This window comes from Dromiciops gliroides, chromosome 2, assembly GCF_019393635.1.
Source record: "Dromiciops gliroides isolate mDroGli1 chromosome 2, mDroGli1.pri, whole genome shotgun sequence".
Classification (NCBI taxonomy): Eukaryota; Metazoa; Chordata; class Mammalia; order Microbiotheria; family Microbiotheriidae; genus Dromiciops; species Dromiciops gliroides.
The window spans coordinates 51551942-51572082 of record NC_057862.1 but is presented as its reverse complement, the minus strand read 5'-3'; the positions used below and the strand labels follow the sequence as shown (position 1 = coordinate 51572082).

Sequence of the window (20141 nt, the reverse complement as noted above, 5' to 3'; positions counted from 1 at the left end):
CCTCCCAGGTTCCCTGAAGACAGGGATTGCTTTGCTCTTGTTCGTATCCCCAGAACCTGGGGCATGGTGGGCACCACAAAAAGGCTTGCTGAATGGAATAGGATTGAAGTAAATATCGCCATCTCTGCCCATTGCAGTGCCGTGGATGAGGGGGCCTGTGTACTGGAAATGGGAAAGTTGGGGAGCTTGCCTGCACGGCTCCATGGCCCCTCTGAGTAGGGGCTCTGGCATCTTTTTCATCGAAGGCATCCCAGCTCTGCACTCCCATAGGCTGCTCCTCTCCCTTCCCTGCTCCCCCCCACCCCAACTCCTAAGTAGGGCCAAGGAACAAGAGTCTGAGATTTGAAAGGGATCCCAGAGGTTTCCTGATTCAGGGGTGTCAGGCAGATAAAAAGGGCACAAAACTATACATAAGGATCCCTGTGGGTCACATGGACTTAGAAAACCACATGTTAACATTATTTGTATTCTCTCATATTTTTATTTACTTTGTTAAATAGTTCTCAATTACATTTTTTTCATGGGGCAATGAGGGTTAAATGACTTGCCCAGGGTCACACAGTTAGTAAGTGTCAAGTGTCTGAGGTCAGATTTTGAACTCAGGTCCTCCTGAATCCAGGGCCGGTGCTTTATCCACTGCACCACCTAGCTGCCCCTCTCTCAATTACATTTTAATCTGGTTCTGTCAGGCCTGGCCCCGGGCTTGACATCTCTGATCTAGCCTATCGGCCACCTCTTTCCCAAGGCAGGGCCCCTTCCAGCAACCTTCTTGCACATAGGATCACAGACTGAGAAGTCAGAAATCTTAAAGGCCATATAGTCCATGCCCCATTTTACAGAAGACGAAACTGAAGCCCATAGAAAATAACCTGCAGAGTCGGGGCGGGGGGTCCCTGGTAGATGGTGACTTAGCTTCTTAAAGACCTCACTGGCAATTTACCAGTTAATGTAGCAGCTCACGGTACAAAGATTTTCCTCCCTTCTACCTGAAACCTGCCTCCTTGCAGTTCCTACTCCCTGGCCCTAATTCTGCACTCTCGAAAAGCATTAAACCCTGATCTAGAGCATGGTCCAGTGGAATGAATATTGGTTTCAAAGTCAGAGGATTTGGGGGATTCAATGTCCACCTCTGACACGTTGCCTATATGACCGTGGACGAGTCAATTAACTTCTCTTGGTCTTGATTCCCTTCTCTGTCAAATGGGGACATTGATCTACATGGTCTCTGAGGTCCCTTCTAGGTTTATATTTCTCTTTCTGCTTCCTCTTTCATACTTCAATTAGTCAGCCAGTATTTTTGAGTACCTACTATGTGCTGGGCATGTACTAGTTGCTGGGGATACAAAGAATGAAAGACTGCCTTCTCTCAAGAAGCTTACATTCCAATGGGCACAAGCCGTTTAGATAGTTGAAGATGCCTATCACGAGTCTCTTATAAATTCCCTTTTCTAGGCTAAACACTCAGTTCTACTGATTCTATCATTCAAATCTGATGCTCTCTTCAGGGGAGAGGTCCACCCATGCTTGGTTAGAATGCTACACCTCTGGAAGGCAGCTAGGTGGCGCAGTGGACGCAGCACTGGCCCTGGATTCAGTAGGACCTGAGTTCAAATTTGACCTCAGACACTTGACACTAGCTGTGCGACCCTGGGCAAGTCACTTAACCCTCATTGCCCCACAAAAAAGAATGTTACACCCCTCTCTGCCATGCCCTTCTGTAGTTGGGGGCTCATTTTGGGAACCCACTTGGTTTCCCTCTTGCCAGCTTCCCACTCTTTCCATAGCTTTTTTCTGGCGAGGATTATGGGAGCTTCTGGGCAGCAAAGAAATGGGGGGATCTGTCCCTCATTTTTATCTCACTAGGAAAATTCAAGGTTGGTGGGTCTGGCAAAATGGTATCACATCTCCAGCAAATGGTTGCATGCATATTTGCACACACACATGTGTGTGTGTGTGTGTGTGTGTGCACACATACACACGTGTACACAATTCTATATTGTCAGCCCTCAAGGCTCTTCTGGATTCTGCCTCCTGCCAACAGGCAGATATTCCTGATGGGAACATTGCCTCCTGTTGTTGGCTAGAGGTAGAACAAGGAAGGGCTCCTGGCATATTCTTGCCTTCCACTACTCAACTCATAATGAGATCCTCCATGGATTTTGATTCTCTTGGGAGGAAATGCCTTTTCCATTTTCTTCCATAGAAAGTTCTGTTTCATAACCAGTTTCCAACATTTTGTTTTCCTTCTGAGGCTCTGGTACTTCTCTTAGTGAAAAGGCAGACCCTTTGCTGTTCCTAGCTCAGAATGGGGGCAGAATTCTCTTGGTCCATCTTTTCTAGAAGGGAGAACTCCAGCAATTATCTGGTTCTTTCCAACCACCCTCTTGACCCCTCTATTTCTCCTCCTGTTTGAAGGAATAGATAGCCAGAAGTTGGTTTAAGAGGCAGCTCCAAGTTTTTGGACAAGTTTGAGGGGAAAGCTGTCACAGCAGCAGCCCCTGTTGATGTTAGAGGGAGGTAGGGGAAGGACAGGGTGCTTACAGTGGCAATGCCAGTCTTCTGGTTATGGCCAACGCCCCCGTCCACTGCCCGAACAATGAGAATGTACTCCGATTTGGTTTCTCGATCCAGCAGAGATGTAGTTGTGATTTCACCTAAGGGAGAGAGGAAGGAGTGAGACCATATGCTCATTGGAACCCCCTACCTCTTGGGCCATGGAATCAGTGTCTCCATGACTCATCCCAGCTCCCAGACATGAGGAAGATCTGAGATGAGAATCCAAGTAGTATCTTTAGGAGGCCAATAGGAAATACAAAGGCAGGTAAGATTATCTGGGGGTGGAGAGAGAACAAAAGCCTCTTTCCTCCCTCTTGGGTGTGAGCCAGGTATCTGGGGCCAAGCAATATTATCTCACGGTAAGGAGGAAGAAAACGCCCCTTGGTACAATGGAAAGAGAATTAATGGATTAAGAAAAAGGAGAGCTAGATTTCAGATCCTGTTTTATCATTAGCTCACTATGTGAACTGGGACAAAGCAGCATCTCTGTTTATACCTCTGGGAAATCACATAAATAAAATCACGTAAATAATCATGAGATCACAGAGTTAGAGCCAGGTGGGACTTCACAAGCCATCAAATTCAGTGACTCTTAACCTGGGGCCCATTGACCACCACTGCAGCTGCCCTCCCCCATCCCCCACCACAAATCAATCTGTTGATTGATTTCAGGGAGTTTGTGAACTTCAATAGGAAAAGAAATATATCTTTATTTTCACTAACCACTAACTGAAATTTATCATTCCCTTCCATTAGGAATGCAGGCAACAAACCACAGCGGTATTAGTAGTACTTGTGATTTTGTTACCAATAGAAATCATGGATATTTTCAAATGGTATTACAGATATCCCCAAATATCTCTTTTGCTCATCATTACTTTGAAATTACTCTAGTCACTAAACCTGCTGCTAGATATTACTATATCTCAAATTTAAAAAAATATTTTGATAATTTGATATTTTCTTTATAATATTTTACACACATAAAAAGACTGTTTTGAGAAGGGTTCCTAGGCTTCACCCTTTAGACTGTAAGCAACTTGAGAGTAGGGACTATCTTTTTTGCCTTTCTTTTTCGTATCCCCAAGCTCTCAGTACAGTGTCTAGCATACAATAGGTGCTTAATAAATGCTTGTTGCTTTGGCCAGACTACCAAAGGTATACAGGACATAAAAAAAGGTTAAGAACTCTTGATTTAGATTAGACCCTCAATTTGCAAATGAGCAAACTGAGATCCAAGGAGGCTATGACTTATCTGAAGTCACATCGGTAGCGAATATTAGAGCTAGCATTTTGAACCCAGGTCCTCTTGTTCCAGGGCTAGTACTCATTTCATTATACTGTGCTACTTTTTAAAGTTTCCTCTGTTTCTAAAGCTCTATATTGGCTGTGAGGGCTTTGAGATATTCTGAAGAAAGTCACTAGGTTAATATGAGAGATGAAGGAGTTCACTTTTCTCCCCCTTCCTAAGGCGCTTCTTTGACCGCTAAATTGGGGACCGGTATCAGGGGCTGGCCATGATGAAAAGGCCAAGCAGGGAAGCTTGGCAAAGGGTTGAGCCACAGAGACGTGCTCCGTGGGTTGGGGTGGTGTCGATTAATTGGCAGGGCGAGGAAGAAATTAATCTCTAAAAAGTTTTAAATATGAACTTGTCGGCATGATGGATAGCTTCTCCTGTCTGAGAAATTAGATCCAATTAAGGCCACCTTTACGGAGCAGGCTGGCTAATTTGACCAAGGAGCTTGGAGGAAAATGCTCACATGTCCGGAGCTAAAGGAGAGATGTCAAAGCAGAAAGAAAATGTCCATATCATCATTAAGACCCCCCAGGGCTGAACTAGATTCCCTGTGTGGGGGAGAGTGGAAGAGAAGTAGAGGCTAGGGAGAGGTTAATGGATCTATCCCCCTCTCTCTGAGCAGATGAGCATCTCCTCTCACCCTTCCATAACCTTCCTCATTCTAAATCCTGCTGAGATGTGCCCATGGTCGGTGGTTACATCTATAATCAGAGGAGAAGCTGTACCCATTTGTATAGAATTGGAAGGTGAGGCTTGGGCTGGTGGAGGTTCTTTTGGCTCCTTCTGATTTTCCTCTCCTCTCAAGTTTCAGCTGTGGCTGGTGAGGGAAAACCCAGGTGGGAAGGGATCAGTTTACTCAGCTGTCCCTGGTGCGATTCTCTTGCAGTTTTTTTTTAGCTCATTTGCCCAAGCTCCAAGGACTCCAAGGACTCTGAAGAGAGCTGTTGCCAGCCCCACCCCCAAGTCCAGCCCTAATGGTGGTCCCTCTCGATATTTAATTGGCTTTAAGAAATTATGGGGTGAAGAGGGAGGTAGCTGGGGAGAGGAGGTTGCAATACAGCATTTTACAGAGTGAGAAATGGAAGTTCAGAGGGACTGGGTGATTTGTGCAGGGCTGCCGAGCTAGAAACTATGAAAACTAAGTTGGAAACCTGAGTCATTTGAACACCGATAATTGCTCCTTCTCTTAAGGAACATTCTGCAAATTTTGGTAAATCATACCACACTTTGGAGAACTTGTAATTTCAAGGGATCATGTGGCAAATACTTTTGTAAAATGAATCACTCTCTGGTCAAATGAATTGGTTCTTGATTTAACTCCTTAAAGGTGATAAAGTGAATTAGTCCATAATATCTCTTTTTAAACTTATCAATTTATATTCTTCCATTTGGGAATCTGCTGATATTTTCAAGGCTCCTAAGCAGCTTGTTGTTGCCCAAGCTCTATTTGTTCACAGCCAATATTCTCTTGATGTGATTGCACAACTTTGAATGATGGAACACTATGATCTCTGAAGAACCACAGTTACAGATAACCCAGAGAGTGCCCTTTGGCTACAGCATGTCACCAATGATGACTTCTGTGAAGGCAGCATCATGAAAGACATAATCATGGGGGTGAGATGATCATATATTGGGAATCACAAAAAAGATAGGAACAGCCCAAGAGGCAAATTGGTACTTGCTAAGAAATTAAAAGATGGAGGTCTTCAGAGCATTGGTGTAATACTTTCTAGAAGATTTATGAAAGCTAGTATGTATATAGTCCTTGCAGATTTGAAGTATTTTATCCTGGGTCAGTGCTATTATTAGCCCCCTTTTGCAGACAAGAAAATGGAGGCTGTGGTAAAAAAAAATGAAGGTTTTTAACTAAAATTTAACTACCAGTTTTTGAAGAACCGCCCTTTCGGGGAGGAGACCATGATGAACAGCCATGCGCCTGCTGCTGCCCCGGAGAGCGTGGCCGAGCACGCGAGACTTCCGGGACTCGAGCTTAAAAATGATGAGAGAGTGGAAGTGGGATCTCGCTCTCGGCACACACATGCTGGCTCAGGTTTGACGGCTTGTTCGGGTGATCGGCTCTGGTCCTCGGTGGCAGCATGTGCTTGACGCTGGTTCTCAGCCTGAGAGGCAGCTTTGGGATTCGGTGAGTTTTATAAAAGAATATAGACTAAGCTTAGATCTAAGACTATTCATTTGTATTTCTACTTTCCTATTTCCCTAATCAGTATCACCTGTTTGTTGGATAATTAATTCCCAAACAATAAAAGCTAAGTAATCCATCTCTAATTAAAGCTCAGAGGTTTCTTTCTCTTACTGGTCTGGGAGATATATAAGGGAAAGGTTAAAGGGGAGTTTAATGCTCTTATATCCAATTTTAAATCTCACAAGGCTAAGGGAGTTTAAGTGACTTGCCCAGGATCACACAGCTAGTAAGTGTCTGAGGTCACATTTACATTCAGGTCTTCCTGACTCCAGGTCCAGCACTCTATTCACTGTGCCATCAGCTGTCCCAACTTATAGAAAGCCATTAATAATAAGTACACATTATGGGAGTGCATGGCACTGTGTCTAATTGTGTTGGTAGAGTATACCTAAATGAAATCATGGACCCATCAAAGAATCAGGTAATTTATATTTTGGGTTGGGGTTTTCACATATTGGGTTGATTTAAAATGAAGTCCACTTTATTGTATTTCTTGCCTTCCCAATGGGTGAGGGTGGGACCAGAAGGAGGGAGAGAATTTGGAACTGAAAATAAAAATAAAAAATAAATCTATCCCATTTATAATAGAGTTTGAAAATACCTTGAGTACTCAGTCAATTCCTAGAGCTGGGAGGTAAGGTAAGGGTTGGGGATTTGGAAGGGTGCAACAGAAAGGAATCACAGGCAGTGGAGAAAAACAAATGCAGAGGACTCTGGGAGGAGTCACCTGAACGTGCATTGATCCGAAATTGTGAGGAACCTTCCAGGGAGTAGATGATGGACTCCTGGCCATATTCCCGGGAGCGGTCCAGGTCTGTTGCATTCAGAAACAACACTGTGGCACCTTTAAAGGGACAAAGGAGAGAGAAGTCAACAAAAACTCAGTCCTGGATTGTGGTACCTGACCATTAAGGAGTAAGAACTCAATAGGAATCTCAAGATAAAAATGACCCACTAGAGCCACTGTCCAAAGTACTTGGCTACAGGCAATTTTAGGGGGCCCTGTTGAACAGAGAGGCTCAGCTATAACTCTTTCTTTCAAAATCTAGCATAATTTCAAGGTAGCTAAAAGGCAGATGACTCATGCCTTGGATCATCAGACATCTCATCTGACTGAAGTGGGATGCCTTTTCCTTCCTCCTTCTCACGCACTTTGGACCAGCTTGGTACACAGAAAGCACTTAATAAGTGCTTGGTGCATGTTTCCAGTTGGAACTTATAATATTCTTGATATCAACTAGCATTTTTTGTGATAACCTCTCTAGAATTTGAAATTAAATTATTTAAACTTTATGAGCTTAAATCTTATAGTGGAGTCATGATTTTTTATTTAAAATAGGTTATTATGGGTTCTAATTTCTTTCCCTTCAGATCCATTTAAATCTATTTTCTCTCATCTTCTATTTCTACATTATCCAACCTCTTGAAAATTTAGGGGGTCTTTTCATACCCTGACTTCCCATGTCACATAGGGAGCATTCCCTAACCCTTTGTCTTAGACCTCAAGGAGGGCCCCTGATCTCCCTAGGCTGTACCTCCTCTACCCTCCTATCTCCTCTTGGGCTGAATCTGGCACTCCATACTATTGAATAAATCTCTTCGATAGTCCACTTTTTATTAGAGTTATTTATAGGTAAATCCATTTTCCTCTCCTAGATTGGAAGCTCTCAGAGGTCAGGGAGCATCCCTTTTAATTATTCCCACGATACCTAGCATTGTCTTATACAGAGGTAAAATAAGCAATGTTAATTAATTGAGCATCTGAAGATGATTGTGTGTATAGCTTTGCTCTGATTGAGGAAGAAAAGAACAGGATAGTTCTGTGGTCTCCAGGGATTAGTATGGAGCCTGGGTGTGTGTGTGTGTGTGTGTGGGGGGGGGGTTGAAAGATGGAGAGGGTACACTGGCCATTTTCATCTGGATGTGTGGAATCAGGAATATCCTATCCCTGATCACGACTATTGCCCACATGAGGCTGGCTCTGCTACTTAGATGCCTCAGGGAGGAAGGACAAGGATAAATCAATCCCTTGAATTCAATTTAAAAGAGGATTTAAGTCCCATTAGAAAGGCCTCTCTTTTGCCAAGCCCGCAGGATGGCAGTGAGGAAGTCTGGGCTTAAGAAGTGAGCAGAGATGGGGGGTGAGGGCTGGTAAGCCAGGACTGTGGCTCTAAGCAGGGGAATCTCTGGTCTCCCCAGAGCACAGGTGGCAGTGACTCAGACCTGGAACCTGTGGGTGTTCCATTCTCATGAGAGTATGGAGATATCCAGCACTTAGCACAGTGTCTGGCACATAGTAGGTGCTTAATACATGATTATTGCATTGAATTAAATACTGACTTCCCAGACGGAAAGGCCCCTCCCTATTCATTCTTCTATTTGCCTTGTTTCCTTCTATGTGGATAAATATCAGCCCCCTTCTCTCTCTGTTCTGTATTTCTTTGTTTCTCTCTCAACAAGGTGCTTAGAATGGAGTGGGTTCTTACTATGTGTTTTTTTTTTTCACTCATTCATTTGTAGCTGCTCTGGAGGGAATGTGAAAGTCCCCTTTAAAAACTAGTTCTGGAAAATGCCCAAAGCAGATAGGAGCTATCTGAGGTATCTTGTCTCCTCCCCACCCCCACCTGCACTCCACCCTCTCCCCCCAACCCTACTTATCACTGAGCTTGCCTGCATGGCAAATAGGACCTGGATTCACCCACGGAGTTGTGGTCTGTGGTCCTAAGTCCTGCTCCAGCTCCCCTGCTCACTCACCCTTCCTCATTCTATTCCTCTGGCCTGGAATGTCCTCCTTCTCCCCTCCTCCCCCATCTAAATTCTATTCCTCCTTTAGGGGCCAGCTGAAGTCCTACTTCTATGAAGCCTTCCCTGATTATTTCCAGCCTACACACACATGCCTCTTCTTTATAAAATACTATCGCACTGATGGTGGTCAGTATCACAGAGTTCCCCTTGAAATTGCTTCATATTTTCTCCTTAACAAGAACATAAGATGACTGAGGGTAGGGAGCATGGCTTCTATACTCTGCCCCCACAGTGCCCAGAATTGTGTTTGGCCCTTATTAGACACCTAAATAATTGTATTATTGATGGATTGGCTAGCTGCTAATTGATGGATAATTTCAGGAAATGGGTCGGCCATCTACTCACCAGGGCTGGGGTTTCCCATACCTGCCATGATGTTCTCCACAACTGTGACAGAGTAGGAAGGCTTGCTGAAGGTTGGTGGGTTGTCATTCTCATCCTGAAGAGAAGAGGACAGGGTCAGAGCAATCACCAAAGCAGGTTGGGATTCAATAATAGCACACTGGGATAAGACCCCTGGGTTAGAGTAGTGTTATGCCTTGGCCTCTAAATGCTGCTATCAGGTAGGTTCAACAGCAGGACAGGCTCCCTCCCTGGCCCAGCACTTGATTTGCTTCAACAAATATGTCTTTTTTTAACGGGGCAATGAGGGTTAAGTGACTTGCCCAGGGTCACACAGCTAGTAAGTGTCAAGTGTCTGAGGCCAGATTTGAACTCAGGTACTCCTGAATCCAGGGCAAGTGCTTTATCCACTGTGCCACCTAGCTACCCCCTAACAAATACATCTTAACTGATTACTATGTGCAAGGCTCTCTGCTAGAGAGAATACAAAGAGGATACAAAGAAAAAAAACCAGCCCCTGCCCTCAGAGAGCTTATATTCTACTGGTGGGGTTGGTGGAGAAGGGAATTCACATAATATGTAAACAAATAATGTAAGATAGCATAGACAAAGAATACAAAATAATTTCAAGAGAAAGAGGGTAGTAACAATTGGGGAGGGAGAAAAGAGAGGACTGGGAAATTCCAAGAATTCTAGGGATTCCAAGAGGCAGAGGTGAGAAGGGGATCAACTATGCAAAGAGAGAGGTGGGGAATGGAGCAAAGCTAGCAGGAAACATGAGAGGATGACTGGAGGTAGAGAAGGCTCATTTCTCCAACTCCTGGAGGTGGAAAGGAGCCCCTTTCTCAGATCCTGGAAGTGGAAAGGGGCTCATTTTTCAAACTTCTGGAGGGGGAAGGGTTCCCATTTTTCAGCCAGCAAGAGGACCACCTTTAGAGGCCTCCTCTTCAAGCTACTCAAGACAAGACAATAAGCATAGGCTCTCATTAGGTGCCGGATACTGTCCCAAGCTCTTGGAATACAAATAGAAGAAAGAGGAAGCCAGACTAGGCCATAAGGATGGTCACAGGGCAGGCATTCTTGCCCTTTCTAATATTAACCAGTTTATTTCTCTCCAGCTGAACACAGATGTTCTCCAAGACCACAGGGAATCCTTTCCTCCCTGAAGCTTTTCCAGGACCATGCCAGCCTCTGAATGCAAGACACTTATTACCTTAACTCACTCATTTGGCAATTACTTTCCCACCATCTTAAGAACTATCTTCTATTATCATCTATACTTCTGTTTACCATCATTTACTATTTCATGTGCATCTATCTTGTCTCCTTCATTAGACTGTCATCTCCTGGAGGGAAGAGTCTGAGCTTGGTGGGCTTTTAATTCCTCACCCCAGACCTTTAGTGCCTAGCCCATGGCTGGACATTAAAAAGGAGGGCAGGATGGTGCTATGGTAGTAGGGAGGATCAGCTCTCTGGGGTCGAGCTGGATGGATCCTCAGGTTTCCAGGTCCTGAGATTTTAGGACAAGTATAAACCAGACCTGGGACAAGAGTCAAGAATTGTATTCTCAGTTGAAGAAAATTAGGGTGGGAGCCAGTTTAGGGGAAATTTCCCCCTCACCTGCTGACAAATTCTCATTTTAACTAATTTTTAAAATCAAAATGCTAAGCTCTGTTGTTTCTATACTGCTGAAGGAACATGTGTTGTCAGTCCCTTCTAAATTCAGCACCCTGGTGAAAAGCCCCAGTCACACTGTCCTGGTTACAGCTCCAACTGGTAAGCACAAAGAATGGCTGGCTTCTCAGATCTGCCCCTTACCTTCAGAGACCCTCATGGACCTTGGCTCACGTCTGATTTCTAATCTCAGGGCACTGAGAGACCTTATTTAAGCTAATAATGCTTTTTATTAGGCCTGGGGGATAGGGAGAGGGGAAAACCATTCACCCAAACTCTTCTAACCAAAGCTCCAACACCACACCCAGGACATATTCCCTGATCCCCATATACATGTGTGCCATGCACATACATACATATTCAAACCTTCTGCTTCACCACACAAAACGGTGCCCAGAATGTCAGTGACGGAGCATGAGGCAGAAACTTATTAGTGGTGATATTTCCCCGGATCCTGGTGCCGAGCTTGCTATTAGTTCTAATTCAGCAGCTCCTGCTACAAAAGCTTATTGTCCCCTAATGGGAAATCTACAAAGCGAGTTTGACTTCTTTATTAAAAACCAACAAGCAGCAGACAAAAAAAGAATCACCTTACCCCTCTCTTCCCCTCCCACCTTGCCCTGCTCTGTCTTTGTTCTTTGCCGCTGCCTTCTTTCTCCCTTTCACCTCCCTCTCTTCTTGTTCCTTTAAGTGGTGCCATGAATTGCCACATCATTGACTGATTTTATTTTCAGTTGAGAGAAAATCCCTTCAGTGGAGAGAGCCAGGGAAGTGACAGCTACTTAGAAATCACCCACGTGTGGAATCACCCGGAAGGCGATGACCTTTTCAAGTGTGATCTTTAGACACAAGTGACGAGGCTGTTCCAAAAGCCCTGCATGGAGGAGGAGATAATGCTAGTCACCAGTGAGATGCTCGTTTTCCCATCTGGCCTTCCTGATGCCAACTGCACTGAGGTGCTTGGTGGGAGTGACCATTCTCTGGTGACTGGCTGGCCAGCCACCTGGCTACCTCTTTTATTTATCCAGGGTGGGGATTAACCAGGGACCCCAGCTTCTCTATCTCTGGTTTGTTTGGCTAACATTCCAACGTACACAAGAGGGTGGACGAGGGTGGGGTGAGAAGGAGAGGACCTGCCTATTGGTCAGTTTCCCAGCTGGGCAGCAGATTATGAAAGGGATTTCTGAGGGAAGTGACTGTTAGCTATGCCTAACCTGAGGTTTTTATATAACTATGGAGTTTCTCTGGTTCCCTGGGGGAAGCTCATTTAGAGTGGGCTTTCTGAAATGGGGGGGGGAGGAGGAAAGGGGGCTTTGGTTATTCTTTTGCCAGGTTAGTTCTCTTTGTCCACTTCTCAGCAGGTGCCCTTCTAACACCTTCCTCTCCAAATCTCCTCATAATCTTTCTCCACTACTCTTCAAGGCTTTATGGGAAGACTTGACCATTCTAAGAGGAATTTCTCCTTCTTCTAAAGACCAGAGTATTTACAATCTACTTAAGTGGCATTTACTAAACACTGCCTGGGGTTTTGAATTATCTTTTCATGTCAATTAGTTTCTCTTCCAAACTAGTCTACAAGTTCCTCCAGGACAGACTCCATGTCTTGTCTATCTCAGCATAAACACCCTCTCCCATATACCCAAGGTACCTTGCCTTGTATACCATAAGGGGCTCAGCAAATATGGGATTTATAACCTTAGTGAAAGCGACTTTCACCCATGTAATACATTCCTTCCCTTTGTCACTAAATCCTTCAAGGCTTAGTTTAGGTGGCACCACTTCAGGGAAGACTTCCTTGATCCTTCCAGTCTTCCTCCTCTGGTGACTTTGTATTTGCTTATCTGTATACATGGTGCATTTCCCGGTAAGCTTCTCAAGGTTAAATATTTCACTCTTGTCTTTGTACCCCTAGTCCCCATCATGGTGCCTTACACATAGATAATTAGGCACCTAACAAATACATTTGTTGAACTACATTGAATCGTGGGGTTGGGGAAATGGTCAGCATTTGGGCTGTGGGCAAGATGAGGAAGACTGGTCAGGGTTGGAGGTAATGATCAGGCATGGGATGTGGTCAGGGTTGGGGGAAGCAGGTCAGAGTGACCAGTCCAAGGTGACCCTTCACTTTATTTTTGCTTTTTTCCTTCTTTCAAACTTGATTGTCCAGAAAGTGTGTGTGTGTGTGTGTGTGTGTGTGTGTGTGTGTGTGTAACAAACCATTGGACAAAGAGACTAGTTTGTTTAATTAGTAATGTCAATGTTCAAGATGACAACTTGAGACAAACAAATCCCAAAGATGCACATTTTCAAATGCTCCTTAATGATACCGATGAGATATTCCTGGTTGATATGACTACTTCTTCTGATTTATGTATCTTAAGAAGTGGTAGTTCAATGTATATGAGTTTAAAAGAGAAAGTTTTTAGACTTCACTTTCCTCCTCTTTCTCCTAGCCAGGTAATCGATCCATCCATCTCTCTCTCTCTCTCTCTCTCTCTCTCTCTCTCTCTCTCTCTCTCTCTCTCTCTCTCTCTCGGCAACGAGGGTTAAGCGACTTTCCCAGGGTCACATAGCTAATGAGTATCAAGTGTCTGAGGCCATATTTGAACTCAAGTCCTTCTGAATCCAGGGCCGGCGTTTTATCCACTGCACCCATTAGCCAGGTAATCTCATGTGTGAACCAAGTCAAAGTTCAGAGGTTGCCTGCTCCCTCCCTCCATCTGATTCTGACTCTGTCCAGCCCCCCACTCCCAGTGTGCTAATCACTCCCTCCCCCCATCTCACTGTCTACACCAAACCAAACCAAACCAAACCAAAAGAAAGAGTAGAGCTAAAGGGAGCCTAAAGGGAGCCCATCTGGTCTTTGAACTTGTGCCCTAGGCAAGCCTAGGTCCTGGGTGAGCATGCCATGCCAGCATGGGAGGTGATCCCCCAGATATGCTCCCGGGGCTGAGATTTCCCATTGCTTGCATCAAATCAGAATGCATGTGCAAATCTGACAATCTGATCTAATCCTGCTGGAGCCTCATTAATGTGCTAACTGTTCTATCAGCGCACACATACACACCCTCTCCCATGGACAGCAGCCTTGATCAGAACAGGGGTCTCAGGAGGGAAGAGGCAAAGGATGGCCTCCAGTCCAACAATTTGAGACAACACAACCCCAAATCAAGTGGGATGACGGGCAAATAAACAAGGCACGGAGATTGATTCAGCGACTGATAATTTCAGACACTGCGAGCACTAATACGCGCTTGATATTCATGTCAGACTCTCTGCAGTTTGGTTTCAGGCACCTTTAGATCTTTAGAGAAGGGAAAAGGAAGAAAATGGGGGAAAGGGGGGGGCAGAAGAGGAGGAGGGGGAGGAGTGAGGGAAGAGAGAGAGGAATGAAGGTTGAAGGAATTCCTATTTCCTGCTATGGATTTAGGAGGGCAGTGCCCTCCATGACAGTTGAGATGTTGGTCCCTTCACTCTGGGGATGGGGTGCTTGGTGACTGAAATGGTTAAGGCAAGGAATAGGGTGAGAAAGAACAAGAGAAAAGGAGGGTGCCCCTGCCTTCTTTCTCCCTTTCGCCTCCCTCTCTTCTTGTTCCTTTAACCGGTGCTTAGGCTGGGCTTAGGGATGTGTAGGGGTCATGTTGACTGAGAGAACAGAAGCCTCTGAGTACTTACGAACACCTCGATGGTGACTGGGACCGTGCTATTGAGAGGTGGGTTGCCAGCATCCTTAGCCATGACAGTCAGATAAATCATTCCATTGGGGATCTGTTCATAATCCAGGGGACGGTTGACACTGATCACTGAAATGACAGGAAACACGGGAGGAGGTGGCAGGGACTCTCGGACCATGCCAGAATCTCAGAGTTGGAGCCATCTGGTCCAATCCCTCTCTGACCAAAAGAATCTCTCTCTAACAAGAAGTCATCATCCAATCTTCCCTTCGAGATCCCACATGAAGAGGCAAGCCTACTCCACTTTGGCATAGCTTTGTTAGGAAATTCATCTTCATCTTTGAAAATGAGGCTAACCCAACTTGTCTTTGCCATCTCATGGGATTTTTGTGATGGGCCAATGAGAAAATGAATGTGGAGTTCTTGGTAAACCATAAATCACCCTTTATGTGTAAACGGTGAGAGGCAGTGTTGCATAGCAGATAGAACAATGGATTAGAAGATAGGAGAGCCAAGTTCAAATTCAAGCCCTGATCCCCACGACATAAACAACTATGAGTAAATCACTTTCATCCTCTGAGTTCCTGATTTTTTAACCTGTAAAATGGATTTAATCATTTTGGTATCACCTCCCTCAAAGCATTTCTATGAGGGAAGTGTTTTATAAATCCTGAGTTTTCTCCAAATGGGAACCATTATTCTTAGTATCTGTGATAGCTTTCACTAGCTCCTTGAATCTCCAGAGTGTAACACACAGTACTTATATTAATTTTAAAAGCTTGATGAAAATGGGGATGGACCTCTCTGGATCTCTGCAAAATGAGGGGCTTGGAAAAGAATTGCAAAGGCTCCTTTGAGCTCTAAATCCCAGGATCCCATGATGAGGAGAGAAAGGCAAGGTAAAAAGCCCATGTTGGTGATCCTCTTTCTACCCCTTCCCCCCAGGCAACCTTCTTTTCTTTTCCTGCTTTGGTTATCTATCATAGTCCTCAGATAAACGTGATGAGTAATTTTTTTTTTGGGGATGGAAGTATTTCAGATAGGGAAAGATCTGAGTCAAGGAGCTTTGCCAGGACTTGCTAGGGGTCTCTTGAGGGCACTGGTTGCTGAGGGGAAGGGGTGGGGGACTGAAAACAAACTTTACTTCCTTCTCAACTTTGCCTAGGGGCTTCCTAAGGCATCCAGACCCACCCTGGATGTATGTATTCAAGAATCATCAGAGGCAGTTCTGACAAAAGGGAAGCAACAGAAATACACCAAGACAATCTAAGAGGGAGATTAAAATATCCTGACTCACTGAAGAGTCAGGAATGTCTGAGGAAGGAAGAGCTCATTCAACCAAAACCCAATTGCCAAGCCCACTCTTGACTTGAGAACTGCCAAGGTGGCATTTTAGACCATTTCCCCTCCTCTGGGCAAAGAAACTCTGGGTTGTGGATGGATAGAGGAGCCACATATCCTAATGCCTTCTTTTTTTTCCCCCCTCCAAGGCCCCAGGCTCTCTTGTTCACACTCACCTGCATAGCCCTCATAGATGCTGATATCGAAGTAGCTACCAAATGCAGAAGCATTCACGATGCTATAGGTGATCTGGTTGTTGGGAGGGGAGTCTTCATCAGTGGCCTGGGGAGAGGTGGAGAGTACAATGTGTGACCCCAGAGCTGCACAAAGCCAAGGGCATTCCTTCTGGAACTAGCAGAATCTTAAACATTTGCTCAGGTGGGAAGAGGAGGAGGTCCCCAAAAGGGACATCTTATTCATGCTTATCCCCTTCAGGGTAGACCTCATTTTAGATAGATTGTTCACCCCCTTGCTTTGTCTCCCCACCCTGATGGGTGGCTTCTGCACCCAGGCAGAAGCCACCTTTCACTTCAGTGAGCACACTCTGGTGCAGGACATCCATCCAAGCTCGGAGGAATTTTCTGATTGGAGATGCCCCTGGCATATGGAATGGAACGGTGTGCCGCTAGCTCCCTCTCCCTCCCCCGTTCAGCCTCTCTTCCAACTTGGTTGAATTCATTAACCTCCTTCCAGTCTTGTCATCGACTCCAGAGAGAGCCTTCAGGGGAGACCCCATCATTCTGAACATAATTGGGCCTGATTGGTCCTGCCGAGTTTCTCCAAATGATGGCAGGATGGAGGGATGGGGAAAGGAGGAGGGGAGGGGAAAGGAGGAGGGGGTGGAGAGAGGAGCCAGATCCTGCTGCCACTAGGCAGTCACATTAAGGAGTAATTGTCATGTTTAGGTGAACAGATGGGCTGCGGCTTCCTTGTTCTTCTCTTCCCCCACTTTCCCTTCCAGGGTTCTCCCCCAGAACCACTCCTGTGGGTATGAGAACTAACTCATGGTGGGCTGTATCACATGGTGATCTGGGTGCCAAAGGCCAGAATCATGGACCCCGAGACGGGAAGTCCACTGTAGGGACATGTGAGGGAGAAAAAGTCTCTTTCACCTGGGGATACCTACCATCCTCTGGCTGAGGAGTCAGAGGCCCTGAGTTCTAATCATGTTGTCATTCAGTCAATTTTAGTTATGTCTGACTCTTCCTGACCTCATCTGTGGTTTTCATGGTGGAGATACTCCAGTACTTTGCCATTTCCTTCTTCAGCTCATTTTATGGATGAAGAAACTGAGGTAAACAGGGTTAAGTGACTTGTCCAGGGTCACACAGTTAGGAAGCATTTGATGCTGGATTTGAACTCGTTTTCCTGACTCCAGACCTGGCGCTCTATACACTGTGCCACCCAGCTGCCCTAGAGTTCTAATCTTAGTTCATACTAATTAGTTATGGGATTTGGGATTTGTTGCTTAACCTCTCCAAGTCTGAGTTTTCTCATCTATAAAATGAGGAGGCTGGAGGCTTCGTGCTAAGGTAGAAGGAATACTTGGAAGCCAGAGAACCTGAGTTCAAATCCTACCTCTGATTCTAACTGGCCAAGTCACCTCTATCAATCTCGATTTTCTCTTCTATAAAATGAGAGGATTGGACTAGATGACTTCTGAGGCCCTGTCCTTTCAGCTTTAAGTCTGTGATCCTGTGATTAGGCCATGGATTCTTCACCTTTTCTGTGGCATGGCCCCTTTGCCAGCCAGTCTAGTGAAGCCTCTGGGCATCTTCTCAGAATAATGTTTTTAAATGCATAAGACAAGAAGTGTAGAATTCCAAAGGAAACCTGCAGCTGCATTGAAGTACAGTTATCAAAGTATTTTTTTTCTTCTTTTGCAGGGCAATGAGGGTTAAGTGACTTGCCCAGGGTCACAACCTAGTAAGTGTCAAGTGTCTGAGGCCAGATTTGAACTCAGGTCCTCCTGAATCCAGTGCCAGTGCTTTATTCACTGTGCCACCTAGCTGCCCCCATCAAAGTATTTTAAAAACAAGTTAATGACCTTGAGTTAAGAACCCCACCCCCACCCCCCACCCCTTGACCACATGCTCTGACAGGTCCCCAAGGCAGGTCTAAGGGCCCTTGATGCTAACAGTCTCTGAAGAGAGTGGGAGGGGGGCCCTAAGGAGGGAGTTCTAGAATGTGGATTGAGGTTGCTGCTCTCCCCTAGGACGGATGTAGAGCATCAATGTGGCCCAGTATTCTTTCCAGATGGGATGGTCATTGCTTGCTGTCTGTCTTAACCAAGAGAAATTCTACAGCTCCATAGCAGCAGGGTGGAAAGTAGTGGATTAAAACCTGCCTTTGTCACAACCTGTGACCTCAGCTAAGCCACTTCTCTTGGCCTCAGTTTCTCCCTCAGTACAAGGCATAACCACCAAGCTCCTTCTAGCTCAAGAGCCTTGATCTTAGGGTTCTATGGATTCCATCACTGCGGTTTATTACCTGTGTGACCTTGGGGTAACTCCTTTGATCTCTTTCTAAGCCTCAGTTTCCTGATCAATAAAAGGAGGAAGTTGGATTAGATGACCTCTGAGGTCCTTGCTGGCTTGAGAGCTATGATTCTGAAAGGGGGCCTTGAACTCTGTCTGATCTCAGACCAGGGGTCCTTAGCCAAGAGTCCATGAACTTTAAAAAAGAGTTTTGATGGTATATGTCAATATAATTCATTTCCTTTATCATTCTGTGTATTTTATTTTATGCATTTAAAAAACATCGTTCTGAGAATCCTTAGGCTTTGCCAGAGGGGTCTCTGACTCTCAGATTAGAATCTTGGTTTTAGAGGGAAGCTCTACTGACTCCTTTAGTTTTAGAGGGTGTTGGAAGGGAAAATGAGGAAGAAGGTATAGAGCAGGAAAAGTCCCAGCCTCAGAGACCACAAGCACATGATACCCATGGCCAGATGTGCTCTTCCATGCTATTTGGGGAGGGATACCCGCCCCCCCTTCCCAACAAGGGTTGGGGCTGCCAGCTTCCTCACCCGGAGTCGCACCAGCTGGGTCACCGAAGGCTCATTCTCTCTTAAAGCCCCCACATAGGCATCCTTCTGGAAGGTGGGGACATTGTCATTGACGTCCAGCACATTAACTCGGACCCTCCCCGTTGTCTCTTCACCACCCCCATCTCGGGCAATCACGGTCAGCGTGAAGCGCTGGATCAGCTCATAGTCCAGTTTTGCAATCAGCGTGATGAGGCCTGTGTCCTTGTCCAGAGAGAACCTGTCCCCAGTAGGGAAATGGGAAAAAACCCAGAGTTAAGGCAGGCATGAAAATAAGGACCCCTCTCTCACACCTCCCACCAAGGTGGTTTTACACCTACAGAAAAGTGAATGAAATCTGAAGTTCTTGTTCTTTTCCTACTTGCATTATTTCGATGTTTTTTGGAGCGATCATGTCAAGAGTTCAAGAGCTCACTCCTTTTCCTACGTGCAAGGCAATTTTATTTCCAAGACTATGTTCAGCCTACTTTATCCTCACTCAGTCAACAACAGATCAAATGCCTGGATCTTGTCTATAGCGGGAGAACCATTATGGTCCAGTCAAAATGATATTCTTGTTTATTACCCTGGTGTTTGTGGGCAGGGTCCTGAACTTTTCTGGATCTCAGCATTCCCATCTGCGAGGTGGTAGATAGGGCAATGAGTTAGGAAAGTTGATCACCTTCACCTAAAGTATGTGAGAAAGCTGGGGTTTGCAGGTCAATAGCCTTTTACCTTACTATTAAAACAGGCAGGAAAGTGAAATAGACTTTGCACCCTTTTCTTCTAAGTTTCTCCCTTGGGAGTGGGTCTCACGGGGACCTTTGGTGAATTGTCAGTTGACTTTTATCTTTTTATCTGGACTCTAGAAAGCAGGTCTCAAGTTGGAAATCAGGATAGTTCTCAGCCAGGACAACAGGGCAGGAGAAAGAGAACCTAAGATAAACATGATTCTACCTGCAGGATACATGGGTGCTGGTGTAGTTGAGCAGCCTGGAAAAGGACATTTTCAAATTCTATTCTATGCCTCTTTCATCAATTTCAGGAGATCACTTGTCACAATACTCAACCAACCAACCAACCAACTAACCAACCAAATCAATCAACCAATCACTTTGCTTTTTCATTATAAGCCAAAAGATCCAATGAATATAAAAGACATATAGGCTGCTCTTAATAATACTCAACAAAGGAAGGGAATGGGACAGATATTACAAGATGGCA

The 20141-nt window shown here is 45.2% G+C and overlaps 1 protein-coding gene across 1 annotated transcript in view; it reads right to left on the bottom strand.

Annotated features, from left to right (window-relative positions):
• CDH23 (cadherin related 23) overlaps positions 1-20141 on the bottom strand; it is a 623958-nt gene that overhangs the window by 184166 nt on the left and 419651 nt on the right. Inside the window, exons 15-20 of the mRNA XM_043983602.1 lie at positions 18921-19158; positions 16072-16177; positions 14556-14683; positions 9231-9303; positions 6787-6903; positions 2542-2654 (exon numbers count right to left, since the gene is read on the bottom strand). Of these exons, the coding sequence (XP_043839537.1) occupies positions 2542-2654; positions 6787-6903; positions 9231-9303; positions 14556-14683; positions 16072-16177; positions 18921-19158 (775 nt within the window). The remainder of the gene's footprint in view (positions 1-2541; positions 2655-6786; positions 6904-9230; positions 9304-14555; positions 14684-16071; positions 16178-18920; positions 19159-20141) is intronic.